General features: G+C 46.0%; 1 protein-coding gene across 1 annotated transcript in view; it reads right to left on the reverse strand.

Annotated features, from left to right (window-relative positions):
- The window catches only part of MARC2 (mitochondrial amidoxime reducing component 2), a 31,482-nt gene extending 13,266 nt beyond the window's left edge, over positions 1-18,216 (reverse strand). Inside the window, exons 1-4 of the mRNA XM_029593159.1 lie at positions 17,670-18,216; positions 10,265-10,438; positions 7,940-8,105; positions 2,000-2,140 (exon numbers count right to left, since the gene is read on the reverse strand). Of these exons, the coding sequence (XP_029449019.1) occupies positions 2,000-2,140; positions 7,940-8,105; positions 10,265-10,438; positions 17,670-17,920 (732 nt within the window). The 5' untranslated portion in view covers positions 17,921-18,216. The remainder of the gene's footprint in view (positions 1-1,999; positions 2,141-7,939; positions 8,106-10,264; positions 10,439-17,669) is intronic.
- Between the last annotated feature and the right edge of the window lie 512 nt (positions 18,217-18,728).

Genomic DNA, 18,728 nt, shown 5'->3' on the forward strand with positions numbered 1-18,728 from the left:
CAGTCACTACAAGAACTTTATCCATACCACCACTAGAGGGCACTCCTACATCGCGCACAATCCCCTTCTCCATGGAGCTATTTATTTATTTGCAAGATTTATATTCTGCTTTTTGGCACTTCAAAATGGATTACATTCAGGTACTGTAGGTATTTCCCTATCCCCAGAGGGCTCACAATCTAAGTTTGTGCCTGAGGCAATGGAGGGTAAAATGATTTGCCAAGGTCACAACGAGGGGCAGTAGGATTGAACCCAAAAATTTTCACTTTTCCTCCAAACAGTTGTACGTGAGACTTTATTGGAGTAACTCAAATACATCTGGAACATACTTTTGAAAAAAAAACAAAAAAACACAAAGCATGCTTCCCTCATCAGGACACTGCAGAAGGCCTAACTTGTAATTTGCATGTACATTCAGGGAATATTATCCACAGCTCATACCTCACGAGGGGAGCATTGCTCTCCAAAGCAAATCACAAGCGTGTTAAATTGTTCCAATAAGGCAGGTCACCGACAACTTGTTTGTTGACCCCCCCCCCCCCCCCCCATGAATCCAAGTGAGCCAACACAGCAATTCTACTGACTTACTCACAAATCTGACCCTGAAAATTTAAAAACCTGGCCATGATGCAGCTTTTCAGCCCAGAATGAGCCAACTGTCCGCACCGCACTAGCAACACTGGGCAGCCACCGATTTAATACTCCAAGCCAACCTGCTCAATTTCTGGCGTCTTACCCTCTCTTAGAGCAGCAGGGTGCCAAATCCCGCCGACAGGTCAAGTCACGTCACCTTTCCATTACCTCAAGTACAAATTTAAAGGGGTCATTTTCTAAGGCCTTTTAGGCTGTTTACCACACGGTAAATGGCTGAACGCAGGGATAACATGAGGTATTTGAAAATACCTTGCGTTATTCTGCCACCGGCATCAGGTGAGCTAACGCATGTCGCGATGCTTTCAGGGTGCGTGTGTTAAAGGAGCCGATGGTCCCCCTAAGAGGCCCCAATCCCCACTCCCCCCCCCCCCCCCCAAGTTAAAACTTCAGCCCACCAAGGCTGGATCCCCACCCTAGCCCACCCTCCAGACCTCCCCAGAACTCACATTTGAAGCCCTGGTGGTGTAGTAGGGGCCCCCGAGTGGCCCAGGTTCCGGTTCCATTTTTTCCAAAGTGCTGCCTGCCAGCCAGGCCTGGCCTTTGCCCTTATCACATAATGGGGGCAGCCTGCGCCACTTTGGTGGCGGGGGTGGCCTTATAATGCTTTTGTTGTTATTGTTTAAAAGGGAGAACATTTACATTAAGAACACTGAAGAGAGTCTCGTATTCTATCCCTACGGTCAAGAGACAAAATCAAAAATAAATAGAATCTTTCACATTATTCTTGAAGGCTGTGCTGATGAGCCACTGGGAAAGAGGATTTGCTCCCCACCTTTACATACAGAATTTTTTTTTTTTCATTTTTCTAAATATACTTGTACAACTCGTCTGCCTGGTGATTGATCCCTTATTGTGCGTGATACTCTTCTCCAATAAAACAGGGATCACAACCTACAGTAGCTGAATATTGGAGTTAGCCGGATTAGTTATCTGCCTAACTCAGTTCATCCCCTTTATGTCCATCCCAGGCATGCTGCCTTCTGGTTTCCCACGGAGCACTGCTAGGCATTTAGAAGAATGACCGATGAGAGGGCCACAGGTCCATGCCAATCAAACCAACTGGGTGGGCCTAGCAGTCACCGAGATCCAGGGGAAATCTCTCATCACTTTCTTGGAGTCAGAAGTTCATTTTTCACCTGTGGGATGTAACAGCTGAGTTCTGTAAGGCGTTTGCCTTCTTCTGGATGTCACGAATCGCACTCAAATTTGGAAAAAAAAGCAGAGCTCGGCTGCCCGTTCACCACTTCCCACCAGGCTCGGCACAGTAAATGAACAGTGGAACTCAAGCAAACAGGCTCTAAGTGGAGACAGGAAGAAAGAGCAGCTCCAAAGCATTGCTACTTACCTCCTCAAATGCTCCACAGCTAGTAACCACAATATTGGGCCGGAAATTCTGTACTTTCACCTTCTTCTCCAGCCTGCCGTTCAGATCCTCAAGGGATGCTTCCGAGAAGAGCAAAATGGGACTCAAATCAGGATAGGCAACCTGCACAGGGAAAAGGAAAGTCAGCTAGAGGAACGTCCACAGAGGCAAAGCTATCTCCCATTGCCCGAGCAGCATCATAACAGTTCCGATTTAGGCTAAAGAACTAGTGGGTGATGTATATATAAACCATGGGTAGATCTTCTGTAGAACATGCTGAACCCAAATAAAATGAAATGAAATGGAGTAATCTGCCTGGTCACTTTAATGCTACTATTAAAAAAAAACAAAAAAAAAACAAACAAGTTATCAGCCAGGTGGCAACGAGGTACAGTGGAAGCAGATGGCATGCTACATTCTAGCCACCCGGTGCACATTTTGCAGGCTGTGTGAACTATTGGAGAAGCTGCCTCAGGAGGCCTACACCTATTGGCAACATTTACCAATGCTGCCCTTACAGCAGAGGGCTCACATCAGCACACTGATGGATGTTGTCCATCTGCAGGGAAATCTCAGATGGGACACGACAGCTCTGGTGGAGAGCTAGAGGGGAGGAGACCAGAGGGGCAATCAGCTGGGGACCAAAAGATAGCAGGGGAACTCAGGGAAGACAAGGTATTAGCAGAAAAACAAAATGAATTCTTTAGTCTTGTCCTTACTGGAGAATGGTATTGGGGAGATACCTCTGCTAGAAAAACTCTTTGAGGGTGATGAGTCAGAGGAACTGAATCGGGAAGATTTAATGGAGCAAATCATAGAAACATAGAAATGACGGCAGAAGAAGACCAAACGGCCCATCCAGTCTGCCCAGCAAGCTTCACACATTTTTTCTCTCATACTTATCTGTTTCTCTTAGCTCTTTGGTTCTATTTCCCTTCCACCCCCGCCATTAATGTAGAGAGCAGTGATGGAGCTGCATCCAAGTGAAATATCAAGCTTGATTAGTTAGGGGGTAGTAGGGGAAGTAACCGCCGCAATAAGCAAGCTACACCCATGCTTATTTGTTTTACCCAGACTATGTTATTCAGCCCTTATTGGTTGTTTTTCTTCTCCCCTGCCGTTGAAGCAGAGAGCTATGCTGGATATGCGTGTAGTATCAGTTTTTCTTCTCCCCTGCCGTTGAAGCAGAGAGCTATGCTGGATATGCGTGAAGTATCAGTTTTTCTTCTCCCCTGCCGTTGAAGCAGAGAGCTATGCTGGATATGCGTGAAGTATCAGTTTTTCTTCTCCCCTGCCGTTGAAGCAGAGAGCTATGCTGGATATGCGTGAAGTATCAGTTTTTCTTCTCCCCTGCCGTTAAAGCAGAGAGCTATGCTGGAAATGCATTGAAAGTGAAGTATCAGGCTTATTTGGTTTGGGGTAGTAACCGCCGTAACAAGCCAGCTACTCCCCGCTTTGTGAGTGCGAATCCTTTTTTCTTCTCCCCTGCCATTGAAGCAGAGAGCTATGCTGGATATGCGTGAAGTATCAGTTTTTCTTCTCCCCTGTCGTTGAAGCAGGGAGTTATGCTGGATATGCGTGAAGTATCAGTTTTTCTTCTCCCCTGTCGTTGAAGCAGGGAGTTATGCTGGATATGCGTGAAGTATCAGTTTTTCTTCTCCCCTGCCGTTGAAGCAGAGAGCTATGCTGGATATGCAAGAAGTATCAGTTTTTCTTCTCCCCTGCCGTTGAAGCAGAGAGCTATGCTGGATATGGGTTGAAAGTGAAGTATCAGGCTTATTTGGTTTGGGGTAGTAACCGCCGTAACAAGCAAGCTACTCCCCGCTTTGTGAGTGTGAATCCTTTTTTCCACATTTCCTCTTGCTGTTGAAGCTTAGAGCGATGTTGGAGTCACAGTAAGCATGTGTATGTTTATTTAATAAGGGTATTGTCTCCAGGCAGTAGCCATCATTCTGGCGAGCCACCCACTCTTTATTGACGGCCTCTTGATTTTATGGATCCACAGTGTTTATCCCACGCCCCTTTGAAGTCCTTCACAGTTCTGGTCTTCACCACATCCTCCGGAAGGGCATTCCAGGCATCCACCACCCTCTCCGTGAAGAAATACTTCCTGACATTGGTTCTGAATCTTCCTCCCTGGAGCTTCAAATCGTGAACCCTGGTTCTGCTGATTTTTTTCCTACGGAAAAGGTTTGTCGTTGTCTTTGGATCATTAAAACCTTTCAAGTATCTGAAAGTCTGTATCATATCACCTCTGCTCCTCCTTTCCTCCAGGGTGTACATATTTAGATTCTTCAATCTCTCCTCATAAGTCATTTGATGAAGACCTTCCCCCTTTTTGGTCGCCCTTCTCTGGACCGCCTCCATCTTGTCTCTGTCTCTTCGGAGATACGGTCTCCAGAACTGAACACAATACTCCAGGTGAGGTCTCACCAAGGACCTGTACAAGGGGATAATCACTTCCCTTTTCTTACTCGATATTCCTCTCTCTATGCAGCCCAGCATTCTTCTGGCTTTAGCTATCGCCTTGTCACATTGTTTCGCCGACTTCAGATCATTAGACACCATCACCCCAAGGTCTCTCTCCTGCTCCGTGCACATCAGCCTTTCTCCCCCCATCGAATACAGTTCATTCGGATTTCCACTCCCCATATGCATGACTCTGCACTTCTTGGCATTGAATGTCAGCTGCCATATCTTCGACCACTCTTCCATCTTCCAACAAGCTAAAGAGTAACCACCAACCAAGACCTGAGGGTACACTCCCCAGAGTTCTGAAAGAATTAAGACACAAACTGAAGACGTATTTCTAGTAATCTCTAACTTTTCATTCAAATCAGCTACAGTACTTGGGAACTGGAGGGTGGCCAACGTAATGCCCACTTTTTAAAATGGCTCCAAGTGTGATCCAGGAAACTGCACACCAATGAGCCAGACATCGGTGCTGGGTGAAATAGTAGAAGCTATTCCGAAGAACCAAAATTACCTGCTAATGGAGGAGAGCCAACATGGATTTTAGTAAAATGTAGTCTTGCCTTACAAATGTATTTTCTTGAAGGGGTAGACAAATGTTGACAATGCTGAGACGGTTCACACAGTTATCTGAATTCTCAGAAGGCATTTGACAAAGTTAGGAAATTAAAATAAGACATGGGATAGGAGGCGGTGTCCTATCGTGGAAACTGGTTTAAACAGTGTTCTTCGAGGTAAGGCCCAGGGGCCAGTGGCAGCTCCCATGATGCCCCAGGGCAGCCCCCTGATTGGTCCCCTGCTACTGGTAAAAAAAAAAAAAAAAAAAACAAAAACCACCCCACAACCTGTGTATGCTCCATCCACAACTGAAAGCCTCTACACCTCCTGTACAACTGGAGAGGAGCAGGAGAAGGCAAGGGATTGTGAAGAGCGCTCCCTCTAATCAAGCCCCAGCCTGACCCAGGAGCAACTTGTAGTGGAGAAAAAGATTCAGACCATGGAAGCAGAGAGCAATGCTCCCAGCTCAGCACAGTAAATCGGGGAGGAGCAGGAGAGGCAGACCACTGTGCTGCACCCCGGCCTTCCTCCCAATTTTTCCCGCAGTGCACACAGAACTAGAGGAGCAGGAGCAAGAGCAGCCAGGTCCCGATGGCCACGGAAACAGAAAGAACCCCCCCCCCCCTTCTTCTAATGCCAGAGGAACAGGAAACGTGGCAGAGCCAGCAGCAGGAAGAGGGGAGGCACTGAGCAAGGAGATCCAGAGCCAGTGTAATCCAAGAGGGGGCTGAGGATGGAGGTAAAGCATGGCAGCAGCAGGGAAAGCTACAAATACCCACACGGTAGCACTGTCTGAAGGCAGCAGGGAAGGATGGACAGAGCAGGTGACAATGGCCAATGGGAGGTTGTGAGGCAGACCCTCTGATCAGCTGCAGCACTGGAGGGGGAACTCCCCTCCTGATGGCCACGATGGAGGGGGACCCCTGTTCCAGCCCTATTGAATCCAAAGTGATCACCGCTTAAATAATAGTGAAGACCACTGGACTAAAGGATAGGCTACAGGGTAGGGCCAAAAGGTCATTTCTCTCAATGGAGAAAGGTAAATGGAGAGCCCCAGGGATTTGATTTGGGACAGGGCTTTTTTAATATATTTACGAATGATCTGGAAAAAGGAACGAAGAGCAAAATGATCAAATAGGAAGGGGTCACAAAAGTATTCCAAGTTGTTAGGTTACTCCATGAAGTTAGCAAGTAGCACATTTAAGACTAATCGGAGAAAATTCTCTCTCACTCAACGCACAATTAAACTCTGGAATTTGTTGCCAGAGGATGTGGTTAGTGCAGTTAGTATAGCTGGGTTTAAAAAAGGATTCGATAAGTTCTTGGAGGAGAAGTCCATTAACTGCTATTAATCAAGTTTACTTAGGGAATAGCCACTGCTATTAATTGCATCAGTAGCATGGGGTCTTCTTAGTGTTTGGATAATTGCCAGGTTCTTGTGGCCTGGTTTGCCCTCTGTTGGAAACAGGATGCTGGGCTTGATGAACCCTTGGGCTGACCCAGCATGGCAATTTCTTATGTTCTTACCTTTGAAGTCTAGGGAATTGGGCATCTAAACAGCAGATGAAATTTAAAGTGGACAAGCGCTGGGTTCCATATTAAGAAAAGGATCTTGGAATCATTGTGGACAGTTTGTGGTGGTAGCCAAAAAAAACCCAAAGTGTTACAAATGGAAAATAAAACAAAGGATATTATAATGCTTCTGTATCTATCCATGGCACAACCACACTGAGTATTGTGTGCAGTTCTGGTGGCCCCATCTCAAAAAAAGATACTGCAGGACTAGAAAGGACATAAAGAGGACAACCAAAATGAAAAAGGTTGGCATAGCTCCCTTTATGAGGAAAGGCTAAAGAGGCTAGGGCTCTTCATCCTATAGAAGAGATGGCTGAGAGATCTGAGCAAAGTCTATAAAATCCTGAGAGGGGAGGGGAACAGGTAAACAGGGAACAGTTATTCATCCTGTCACATAGTACTGCGACTGGGGACACTTCATGAACCTAGCACACATCAAACAAATTGGAGAAAGTATTTTTCTCTCAGTGCACAATTAAACTGTGAAATGTGTCGCCACAGGATGTGATGACAGCAGTTAGTGTAGGTGGGTTTAAAAAAGAGTTTACACTAGTTCCTGGAGGAAAAATGCATAAACCATTATTTGCCATGTAGACTTGGGAAAGCCACTGCTCTTTCTGGTTATGAACAAGAAGAATTGGATCGGTACTTTGGGATCCTGCCGGATACTTGTGACCTGGATGGCCACTGCAGGAGACAGAATGTTGGGCTCAGACCTTTGATCTGACCCGGTATAGCATTTCTTATGTTCTTAGTGAAGGGGGTAACAGATGAACCTTACATTCACAACAAGGAGAGGAGAGGAGGGGCATGCACTATAGATATGAGGCATTGAAGAGAACAATTTCCCCAGGGACTATGAGGAAGTATACGTTTAAGGGGCAGAGAAGACAAAAGTAACAAGAGACAGAAATTTGCTAATTGGGCAGAGAAATGAGATAATCTGTCACTCAGACTGCAAGAACTAAAGATATCAGCTGTCTCAGGTATGTTTTTTAAGAACACGCCATGCTGGGTCAGACCAAGAATCCATCAAGCCCAGCATCCTGTTTCCAACAGTGGCCAATCCAAGACACAAGTACCTGGTAAGTAAGCCATCAGTTTCCATAAAAGAGACTAAACTGAGGGGCTCTCTGAGCCCTCTCCAGCACGTCACTGGCGGGAGCCTATGAAAAATCAAGGCGGCTGCGTGCGGAAGGGACCATCCGAGACCTGAAGCGCCCTCCGTCACCACATTCGCCTGGTACCCGGAGCACAAGACAGACAACGCATCATGACACAGTTCCACGGCCGCGTGTAACAGAAGCACAGCATGACCTGGTCGTCGCAGTCGTAGGCAGGATATTCCTCTTTCGACGTTCTCATCTGCATACTGTCCTCAAAGTGCACCAGTCGGTAGGGCTCAGTGCTCTTCAGGAAGGTGGTGATCCAGTCGGCAACCTCATCGCCACAGTCTCTGCCCTGGATGTCGTGTCCTAAGACCCTGAGAGAAATAAGAGACCCAATACAGGTGACTCGCATCTCTCTATTATTCACATTCTTGTGGGGTCCAAAAGGCCATGGAATCATCATAAAAACATCTATAAAATCTGCCAAAATGTTCCCACTGTCCCCTCCAATAATTAATAGGGGTGTCACCAACTTATGTGCAACCCTGCAGACACGATGAAAGAAGCCAATTATTTATTCATTTCATGCTTTCCCAATTTGCGGAGCTCAGAGGGGCCGATGCAATAAAGTGCGCCCAGCCTGGCGCACAGCGTTACGTGTGTTTTGGACTTGCTAGACTAGCACCCGATGCAATAAGGAGATTAGTGCGTCCAGAATGTGCACCCATACAAAAGAACGCATGGCAAATAGCGCTCAGCACATGCAAATTCCATTTAGATAAGGCTACTTAGCTATTCCCCCCCGATGCAGAAAATCGCGGGGCGCTCAATGCACACTTTTTAACGCAGCAAAATTAACTGCAGCCCCGGAACTGGCGTTAAATCAAGCTGAGAGTCCAGGACTCATTATAAATGTAAAAAAAATACTGCCCTCTGTGGTTCCTCCTACTTAGTATCATTGCAATACTTAAAATCCACCGCTTGCGGTGTATAAGAATAAAGGTTTGATTTAAAAAATAAAAAAAAAAAGAAAAATTCTGGACACACAATAAACACGCTCCAGGCCGATTTCGCCCTTTGCTATTGTGCGCGTATACTTGGGTGAAATCAACCTGAAGCGAGATAAAAACGGACACTCGTAATGAGCGCCCATTGTAATTGTGGACGCACGTCTCCTGGGCACCCGATGCATTTCTGGACCGCAAGGAAGTAATGTTCATGTTCGCGAGGCAATATTGAAGTGTAACCGAAGAAAATTTGGCATGCGAATACAGCCAGATAGGTTCCTGAAGCAGCACAGGACGCGAAACGTGCACGTCGAACTGTACTCTGGACTGCATCAATACCTATAAACGAAGCTTGACCGACGTGCCGCAAATGCGCAGTAGAGACCAGCTCTACCGCGCATGTGCGGGCGAGCACGTCGGTCTGACGCTAAGAAAAAAAATGGCGGCGTCCAGTGGCAGCAGCGGGCGGCGGTACCGGCAGCAGGCGGCGACGGCGGTAGCGAGCGGCGGCGGCGGGCGGCGGTAGCGGCCAGTACCGAGGGAGGGAGAAGAGAGAGAGAGGGAGGGACGGACTGAGTGGGAGGGAGGGACGGAGAGAGAGAGTGAGAGGGAGGGACTGAGTGGGAGGGAGGGATTGAGTGAGGGGGAGGGACTGGGACTGAGTGAGAGGGAGAGGGGGGACTGAGGGAGGGAGTGGGACTGGGAGAGAGAGGGAGGGAGTGGGACTGAGGGAGAGTGAGTGGGACTGAGTGAGTGAGAGGGAGAGAGGGGGGAGGGAGTGACTGAGTGAGAGGGAGGGACTGAGTGGGAGGGAGGGACTGAGTGAGAGGGAGGGGGGAACTGAGTGAGAGGGAGTGAGTGGGACTGAGGGAGGGGAGTGGGACTGAGGGAGAGAGAGGGAGGGGGAGAGAGAGGGAGGGAGTGGGACAGTGAGTGAGAGGGAGGGAGTGAGTGAGACTGAGTGGGAGGGAGGGACTGAGTGAGACTGAGTGGGAGGGTGGTGAAGAGTGAGGGGAGAGAGAATGAGGGGGAGGTGAGAGACAGAGGGATGTAGCCCGTTTTAACGGGCTTAACGGCTTGTTTAAAAATAATTGGAAGGGCATCACCCTCCATGGACATTGAGCTTCATAAGGGAAGTATCTCTGTCACTTTTATTTAAAAACAAAAGAACAAAAAAAGCAAAATAATCGAAATATAAATTGAATTGAAAACACATGGGTAAAATAGTGACCAATGATTAAAGATGATCCCTAATGCGGCTTGAGAGCAGGCATGCCAAAAAGCTAGCGGGATGGTATGAGAGTCACTTGCCCATGAATATATTTAAGAATCGGTACTACTTACTTATATGAAAAATTTTTAATAACCTAACGTATTTAGATATATTGTTAAATGTATACCATTTTTATTTACATAATAAAAAAGATGGGTTTCAATTAAACAAGGCTATCACTTCTGATTCACAGACTTTTACTCAGCTCTGTACATGGTTTTGCCGAGAGGACCAAGAGCTCCTTCCGGATTACCTGCAGTTGTAGATGGAATTGGTTTTGCAGACCCGGATGGGTAAGTGTAGTTCCTTCATCTCTGCAGCATTGAGGGTCAGATGGTCTTTTTCAAATGCTACAGAAATCAGCACGAGCCGCGGTTCCTGCCGAGCGCTAACCATGTGGCCATCTTTCTTTATCACCATCCAGTGCCTGCATTTCAAATATAAAACACATACAAACAGGCGATATTGTTAACTACTTCACCTTTCCTTCGTGTCTCATTTATGTATTTAATATATTTAGCTCACACCTTTTCATTGTAGCACAAGGCAAGGGATATTCAGTTACTATAGTTATTTACCCTGCCCCCAGTCATAATCTAAGTTGGTACCTGAGACAATGGAGGGTGAAGTGACTTACCCAAGGTCACAAGCAGTAGCAGTGAGATTCAAACCCTGGCCTGCCTGGTTCTCAGCCTGCTGTTCTAGCCACTAGGCTACTCCTCCACTCATCTGTCCGTCAAACACCCTGGTGCTTTTTTATGACTCAGTAGTTTCCTCCAGCTCTTATTGTATTTCCAGCTCAGCTGCAGCAAGAGCTGTGAGCCTTCATTCGCAACTAACTTTGGTTAGTTTGGGGGTCGTAGTTTACCCTGTTTTTATGGCCCCCCTACCCAAATCAGCTCAGCTAATGCAGTGATAGTACTCAGCCAGGGACCACAATTACTAGCTCCTCCAGAACCTGGCTAACGTGGTCCCTAAGTCTGGCCACCAGGTGCTGCTGTTGAGCAATGGCCAATATTCTCTCCCTCCAGGCACTATTAATACTGCCTTCTCAGCCCCAGCTGGCCCAGAGACCAGAAGACCACCACCACACGGCAGTAACACAGCCCTTGTCACTGAGCCAGCGGGCCAGTTCATCCTTGTGCTCTTTTGTATCAGCCCAGACAGCCACAAACAGATCTGGTTTTCAGGCTATCCACAATGAATATACATAAGGTATATTTGCATGCACTGCCTCTACTGAATGCAAAATCTCTCTCATGCATATTCATTAGGGCTATCTTGTTTGTGACGCTCAAGCACCAGAGTTTGCCACCCTTATATTAGCTCCTTTTTCCAGTTTTAACAGAAATGATGTTCAGCAACTATTAAAGCAGCCAGCACCAAACTCACTAGTCCCCACTGATAAACGGTGTATATATAGATATAGTGAAACAAAACACACTGGCATCTAATGATTTACAAGGTTGATACACCAAATATTACACAATAAAAAAAATAATAGTATTGCACAGCCCCAAAACAATTTTAACTCATTTAAACAAATTTCAAATTAGAATGTGTTTAGTAATTTCTTATAAATTTATTGCAAATATAGTTAGACCACCCCATCATGTTAAAAACCACTCACACTTTCCCAAAAACTAAAAATCATCACACCCACATATTGTTATAATCTACTTTTCAGTTTTTTTCAGTTAAATTAGCCTGACTTCAGTGCCAGGAAAAATAGTGGAAAGTGTTCTTAACATCAAAATCACAGAACATATAGAAAGACATGGTTTAATGGAACAAAGTCAGCATGGCTTTACCCAGGGCAAGTCTTGCCTCACAAATCTGCTTCACTTTTTTGATGGAGTTAATAAACATGTGGATAAAGGTGAACCGGTAGATATAGTATACTTGGATTTTCAGAAGGTGTTTGACAAAGTTCCTCATGAGAGGCTTCTAGGAAAAGTAAAAAGTCATGGGATAGGTGGCGATGTCCTTTCGTGGACTGCAATCTGGCTAAAAGACAGGAAACAGAGAGTAGGATTAAGTGGATAATTTTCTCAGTGGAAGGGAGTGGGCAGTGGAGTGCCTCAGGGATCTGTATTGGGACCCTTACTTTTTAATATATTTATAAATGATCTGGAAAGATCATTTATAAATATATTAAAAAGTGAGATAAATATATTAAAAAGTGAGATAAAGATTTTGTGTCATCTGCAAATTTGATTAAGAGTAGTTAAATCACAAGCAGATTGTGATAAATTGCAGGAAGACCTTGTGAGACTGGAAAACTGGGCATCCAAATGGCAGATGAAATTTAATGTGGATAAGTGCAAGGTGATGCATATAGGGAAAAATAACCCATGCTATAGTTACACAATGTTGGGTTCCATATTAGGTGCTACAACCCAAGAAAGAGATCTAGGCATCGTAGTGGATAACACATTGAAATCGTCGGTTCAGTGTGCTGCGGCAGTCAAAAAAGCAAACAGAATGTTGGGAATTATTAGAAAGGGAATGGTGAATAAAACAGAAAATGTCATAATGCCTCTGTATCGCTCCATGGTGAGACTGCACCTTGAATACTGTGTACAACTGTGTACAATTCTGGTCGCCGCATCTCAAAAAAGATATAATTGCGATGAAGAAGGTACAGAGAAGGGCTACCAAATTGATAAGGGGAATGGAACAGCTCCCCTATGAGGAAAGACTAAAGAGGTTAGGACTTTTCAGCTTGGAGAAGAGACGGCTGAGGGGGGATATGATAGAGGTGTTTAAAATCATGAGAGGTCTAGAACGGGTAGATGTGAATCGGTTTTTTACTCTTTCGGATAGTAGAAAGACTAGGGGGCACTCCATGAAGTAGCATGGGGCACATTTAAAACTAATCGGAGAAAGTTCTTTTTTACTCAACGCACAATTAAACTCTGGAATTTGATGCCAGAGGATGTGGTTAGTGCAGTTAGTATAGCTGTGTTTAAAAAAGGATTGGATAAGTTCTTGGAGGAGAAGTCCATTACCTGCTATTAAGTTCACTTAGAGAATAGCCACTGCCATTAGCAATGGTAACATGGAATAGACTTAGTTTTTGGGTACTTGCCAGGTTCTTGTGGCCTGGATTGGCCACTGTTGGAAACAGGATGCTGGGCTTGATGGACCCTTGGTCTGACCCAGTATGGCATGTTCTTATATAGTACTGTCATGTTTGAATTAGAGAGGCAACATGCGGCATAATCTTTGACCACCCGGCAAACTCAAAAAGCAGTCGCTTCTCTGGTGACCGCAGACTGCGTGAAGGATTATAAATTTGCAGGAAGTCCTTAGCCCAGGGTTTCCCATACTGTTAGCCAATGTGACCCCATTTTAGAACTGAAAATTCACATAACCCCAGAAGACGACCGAAACAAAATTAGCGGGGGTGTAGTCCCCCTGCAATAATCACTTTACTTTGACTCTCCAGTCGATCCTTGCTCTCGGCCTCTATCCCCTCCAGAGAACCTCCTCTCCCAACCTCTGCCCCCCCTAATATCCTCCAGCTCCTCCCCTCTCACTCCATCCAAGCTTTTCATAAACACCCCAGCGAATGAGAGTGTCAGTGAAAGAGTGTGTGCGCGCATGTGCATGTGTGAGAGAACCGTGTGAGGGAGCATGTGTCAGCATCAGTGTGTGTGAGGCAGCATGTGTGTGTGCGCGTGTCACCAGCATGTGTGAGGGAGCGTGTGTATCAGCGTGTACACGGGAACAAGTGTGTCAGTACGTGTGATGGGAGAGTGTGTTTGTGTTTTAGCTATCAGCTGTGTGTGTCAGCATGTGTGAGGGAGTGTGTTTTATCAGTGTGTACAAGAACAAGTGTGTCAGTAAGTGTGATGGGAGAGTGTGTTTGTGTTTCAGCTGTCAGCATGTATGATGGAAGCATGCATCTGTCAGCATGTGTAAGGATGTGTTTGATGGGTATGTGCTTCAGCATGCATGAAGGAGCGTGTGTGTGTCGGAGACCCTGAGGAACATGTGTGTGCCACAGCATGCATGTCAGAGACTATGAGGGAGCATGTGAATGTCAGAGACTGTATGTGAGGAAGAAGAACATTTGTGCATCCTCTACCTCCACTAATCCACAACCTTCTCAGAATGACTGGAAATTTAAAGTTCCCAAGTATATAAAATGGGGGAGTTGAATTATTATTAGTTTTAACTATTGGGAGTTACTTGATCTCTGCTGTTTAAAAAAAAAAAAACCCCACCATTGTATTGGTCTTTGGTGAAATAAAAAAAATGTTTTTAATTACAGGATTTTCTATTCGTGAGCTGTATTGAAATATTTATTCTTTTTATTATTATGGTTTCACTATTACTGATCATTTATACTGCTTGATTTCATTGTTTGATGTTTTATAAGGAACGGTGATTTTTTCTTTTTCCATTGTTGCACTGCATACAGGGTCTGACTTTTGAGGTTTCCAGTTCAGTTTTTGTCTGCACATTTCTGTTTATATTTTCTGGTCTCTTTATTCTGTATTTAGTGAGGGTCTATCTGTGTTTTGCATGTGTGATCAAAGTGAGTTATTCTATTTCTATATAGGGATTTATTTACTTTATTTATTTTACAGTTTTTATATACAGATGGTCTTTGGGAACATCTCATCGGTTGACAAGAAACAATAAAGCAGCAACAGGCTTTACAATGAACAAAGAACTGATAAATATAACTGAAAGAATTGGGGTGTGGGGTAGAAAGGGTAGAAGAGGGAGGGGGCAATGGGGCAGGAACTTGGAGGATAGAGTACAGTGAAAAGGATTAAGTAACTGGATGCTACAGGAACATACATTTAAGAATCAAATTTTTACAAGGAAGAGTTATTTACAATTTAGGTTACAGTGACATATAATAGGTTACAATGACAAATTATACTTCTGTTCATTTACAAAGGAGATTATTTTGCAGTGTCTATACAGGACCGAAGGTCATGGGAGGCAAATGTCAGGGGGAGAAGAAAGTGAGGGGGAGGGGAATTGGTAATCAGGAGTAAGGGGGTGAAAAGTGGATATTACGTGGAAAGAGGAATCCATTAAGGGGTGCAGGGGGATGGGCTGGGTAGTTGGAAGGTGATGAGCGGTGTAGACATTGTCTAGAGATAAAATGTGGTGAAAGTGTGCTGTCAGGTGTAAGCCTGCCTGAAGAGCCTGGCTTGTTCTCTTTTCCAAATAGTGTTTTAGGGCCTGCTGTAATATTGGCAGTGTTACCTTTACATAGGTAGGGTTATCACGGTTTGAATTCTGGCATTTAGTGCTGTTTTGTGATAGGAGGTTTACAATATTGTAATTGTAATTCAGTTTACCCAAGAGTGTGTGAGGCAAGCTGAACCCAACATGTTACAATAAGCCTAATGCAAGTTGTTTTTTTTTTTGTTTTTTTTTTGCAGAGTTTTCTGGATGGCACTATAGCAGTGCATGTAAATATAATGTATATATGTTATAGTATTTTTACCTCATAAGACTGTACTTTGAATGTTCTTTTTGATGTAAAATCTGTCATAAATGCATAATATTAAATTGTGTGTGGGGAGGGAGGGGCTGGGAGGTACAAAGCTGCAAGGATCACCTATGGCACCTAATACCCTTGCACCAGCCCTGGCTAAACTGGCTCCATGTAGGAAAGTTGTGCTGCTTTGGGCTCTGTGGCTATTCCCAGTGTTGGCCCAGGACTTAGATTTTTCTCTTTTTTTTTTTTTAGTCCTGGAGGAGTAGCACGAATCATTTCTAGTCCTCCCTCCCTAAGAGTAGGTGAGCAGTGTAGAGCCTAGGGAACCCTAAAAGCAGCAGCACCCTCTGTACCACACAGTCAATGAGAATACAATGAAGTGGAGTCAAGCAACAGTCACAGAAAGGGATGGGGTGAGCCAAGTGGAAGTGCCTGTGGGAGCTTTGGGAAGGCTTCTGGCAGCTGGCCGAGGGGGATTGCCAAGAAGGGATGGGAATTGGAAAGGGAGAGGGCTGCTACAGGCTGAGGAAGAGATGGCAACAAGCAAAATACATAATGATGTGGTAGGCAGTACTGGAGTGGGGGCACTCACCGTGCGAGCACGAGCAGCAGACACACACAGTGACGGAATGCGTGTCTGAGAAAATGTATAGGTAGGTGTCTTTCTGACACAAAGACACACACACTCAGTGTCAGAGAAAAAAAAAGATACCCACACGCCCACTTACAGACACAAGTAAGTGTATCTGAGACTGGATGGCAGTATGGTTGCCTCATTACTTGGCAACTGGTTCAAGTGCTGATTGGTTGGCAAAAGATAATACTTGATCAGGAATCCAGGATATATACACTGTATACTATATATATATATAATATGAGAAATGTAACCAAACTAGAGGGAGGAAGGGCTGCAACTGATTGCTTGGAAGGAATGGGGCCTGCAGCTGTGTTTGCTCACTCCGTCTGGGGTATGCTCTACTACTTACAGGCCGATACAGAACGGTGCACTCGGCCGAGTGCACCGTTTAGCCCCCGTTTGACCGTGCGTTTTACACGCGCTATTATTATCCCTTATACCATAAGGGGTAACAGCACGTGTAAAACGCATGGCCAAACTGCTTTTCTGTACACCCTCAGACTTAATATCAAAGCGATATTAAGTCGGAGGTCCCACAAATAAAAAAAATTTTAAAAAGCTGTCCGGGTCCGCAGTTTGGAAAACGGACGCTCAATTTTGCCTACGTCCGTTTTCCGAACCCGTGGCTGTCAGCGGGTTCGACAGCCAACACCGGTAAAATTAAGCGTCTGTTGTCAGACCCGCTGACAGCCGCCGCCGCCTCCTTATTAGCACGGGCCCTAATTTAAATAGAGGATCGCGTGCCCAGGAGAGATGCCTGGGTGCACGTAGGGAGGGCGGGCGCTCAACACGGAGCGCCGGCTCTCCTGTGGGGGTTTTTTGAATCGGCCTGTTACTTATTTAGAAAATGTGAAATTTATGTTGAAGATGTTTTGGTTCAGTTCTGCCAGGCACCAGATCAGATGTACCTCTGAAGGGTCAGTTCGGCATGCTTTTGGGAGCTGTTGAAACACATGCTGCAGGGAATACAAAGGGCTGAAAAAAAAATTCCCAGGGCTGATATCTTCCTGCAGTCCGCCAGGTCTTTATACCATCTTCTCATGATGAAATCTGAGAACTGATAAAGACTAGGGGACATGCAATGAAGTTACTAAGTAATAGTGTATTTAAAACAAATAGGAGAAACATTTTTTATCGAGGCATAATAAAGCTCTGGAATTTGTTGCCAGAGGAGGTGGTGAAAGTATAGCTGGAGTTAAAAAAAAAAAAAAAGATTTGGTCAAGTTCCTGGAGGAAGAGTCCATAAACCATTATTAAGGAGGACTTAGGGAAATCCACTGCTTATCCCTGGGATAAGCAGCTTGGAATCTGTCTACCCCTTGGGATCCTGCCAGGTACGTGTGACCCGGATTAGCCACTGTTGAATACGGGATCCTGGGCTTAATGGACCCTAAAAGTGACCCAGTATGGGAAAATCTTATGTTCTTATTTAAGCGTTCAACTAAGGTGATGTTTTCTATCCAAGCTTCAATTTCAGAGGAGTCCCTTACCCTGCTAAAGCGCGCACTACCCTCCTTCTCCCCCCTCCCCAGCAAAAGGTCCTGGCGGTACCTGTCCCGGAGACCGGAGCTGCTCAGCCCCCGCTTGGTGCACTCGGACTCGGTCAGGATCAGCCCCCGACACGACTTGACGGGGTAAAGGAAGAGCTGCGAGACGACGCCCACCTGCTGCAGCCGCCGCCGCCGCCGCCGAGCGCTGCGGCCGAGCCAGAGCCAGGCGACCGCCCCCAGCGCCAGCGCCAGCGCGAGCGCGCACAGCCAGGCCGCGCGGGACCGGGGCAGCGCGCCCCACTCTTCGCTCATGCGGAAGCCGGGCCGATGAGCAGCCGCGGGCTCGGGTGCGGGCCTGGTGCCGATCCGGAGGAGACGGGGCGTCGGGGCTCCGATCCCCGGCCTGATCCGGAAGGCGAGGCGTCGGGGGGGCTCCGATCCGCTTTGGAGTGGGAAGGTGCCCGAACAGGAGGAACTGGGATCGGCGGCTCCTTCCCTCCCTGCACCCTTTAACCTCTGCCGCAGCTCCGTCCGCTAACTCGGGAGCAGCTGCCCGCCCCCATCCTGGGAAAAAAAAAAAAAATGTTGCGTTATGTGCGCGGCCTTCCCTCCCCTACTGCTTCGCCGCCAGCCCTCAGCTTTCCTTATTTCTCAATTTACATTTGTGCATGAGGCGAGGACAACGAGATTAAAACTTTTTTTTTTTTTGTTTTTCAGTTGGGACCTAAAGTGTAACCCATTAACCACGAAACAGTTGTACTGTACCAATTCTATCACGTGCACAGGTTTAATTACCAGCTATTAATGATTAAGTTGGCACTGCCTTCCAAGAAGGTGGGCATTACCCAGGGGAACTCAAGATCGGTCTTCTTCCTTCTGGCCGAAGGGTCACCCCTATCTCAAAAGAGTGCCCGTCTGCATTATTTCCCATCGAGCCTTAATGGATCCAAGAAGCTGGGTTGTGAGAGGTGAGGGGGTCGGGCAGAAAACGTGAAAAGTATCCTGTGCTTAATCTTACATTGTTTCTCTAAGGTCTGGACAAGAATAACGGAAATTATTTAACCTTTCAGTCCCGGTGACTCACCCCAGCCAATTGGGTTTTCAGGTTATTTATATGTAC

Source organism: Rhinatrema bivittatum, chromosome 3, assembly GCF_901001135.1.
Source record: "Rhinatrema bivittatum chromosome 3, aRhiBiv1.1, whole genome shotgun sequence".
Taxonomy (NCBI): domain Eukaryota; kingdom Metazoa; phylum Chordata; class Amphibia; order Gymnophiona; family Rhinatrematidae; genus Rhinatrema; species Rhinatrema bivittatum.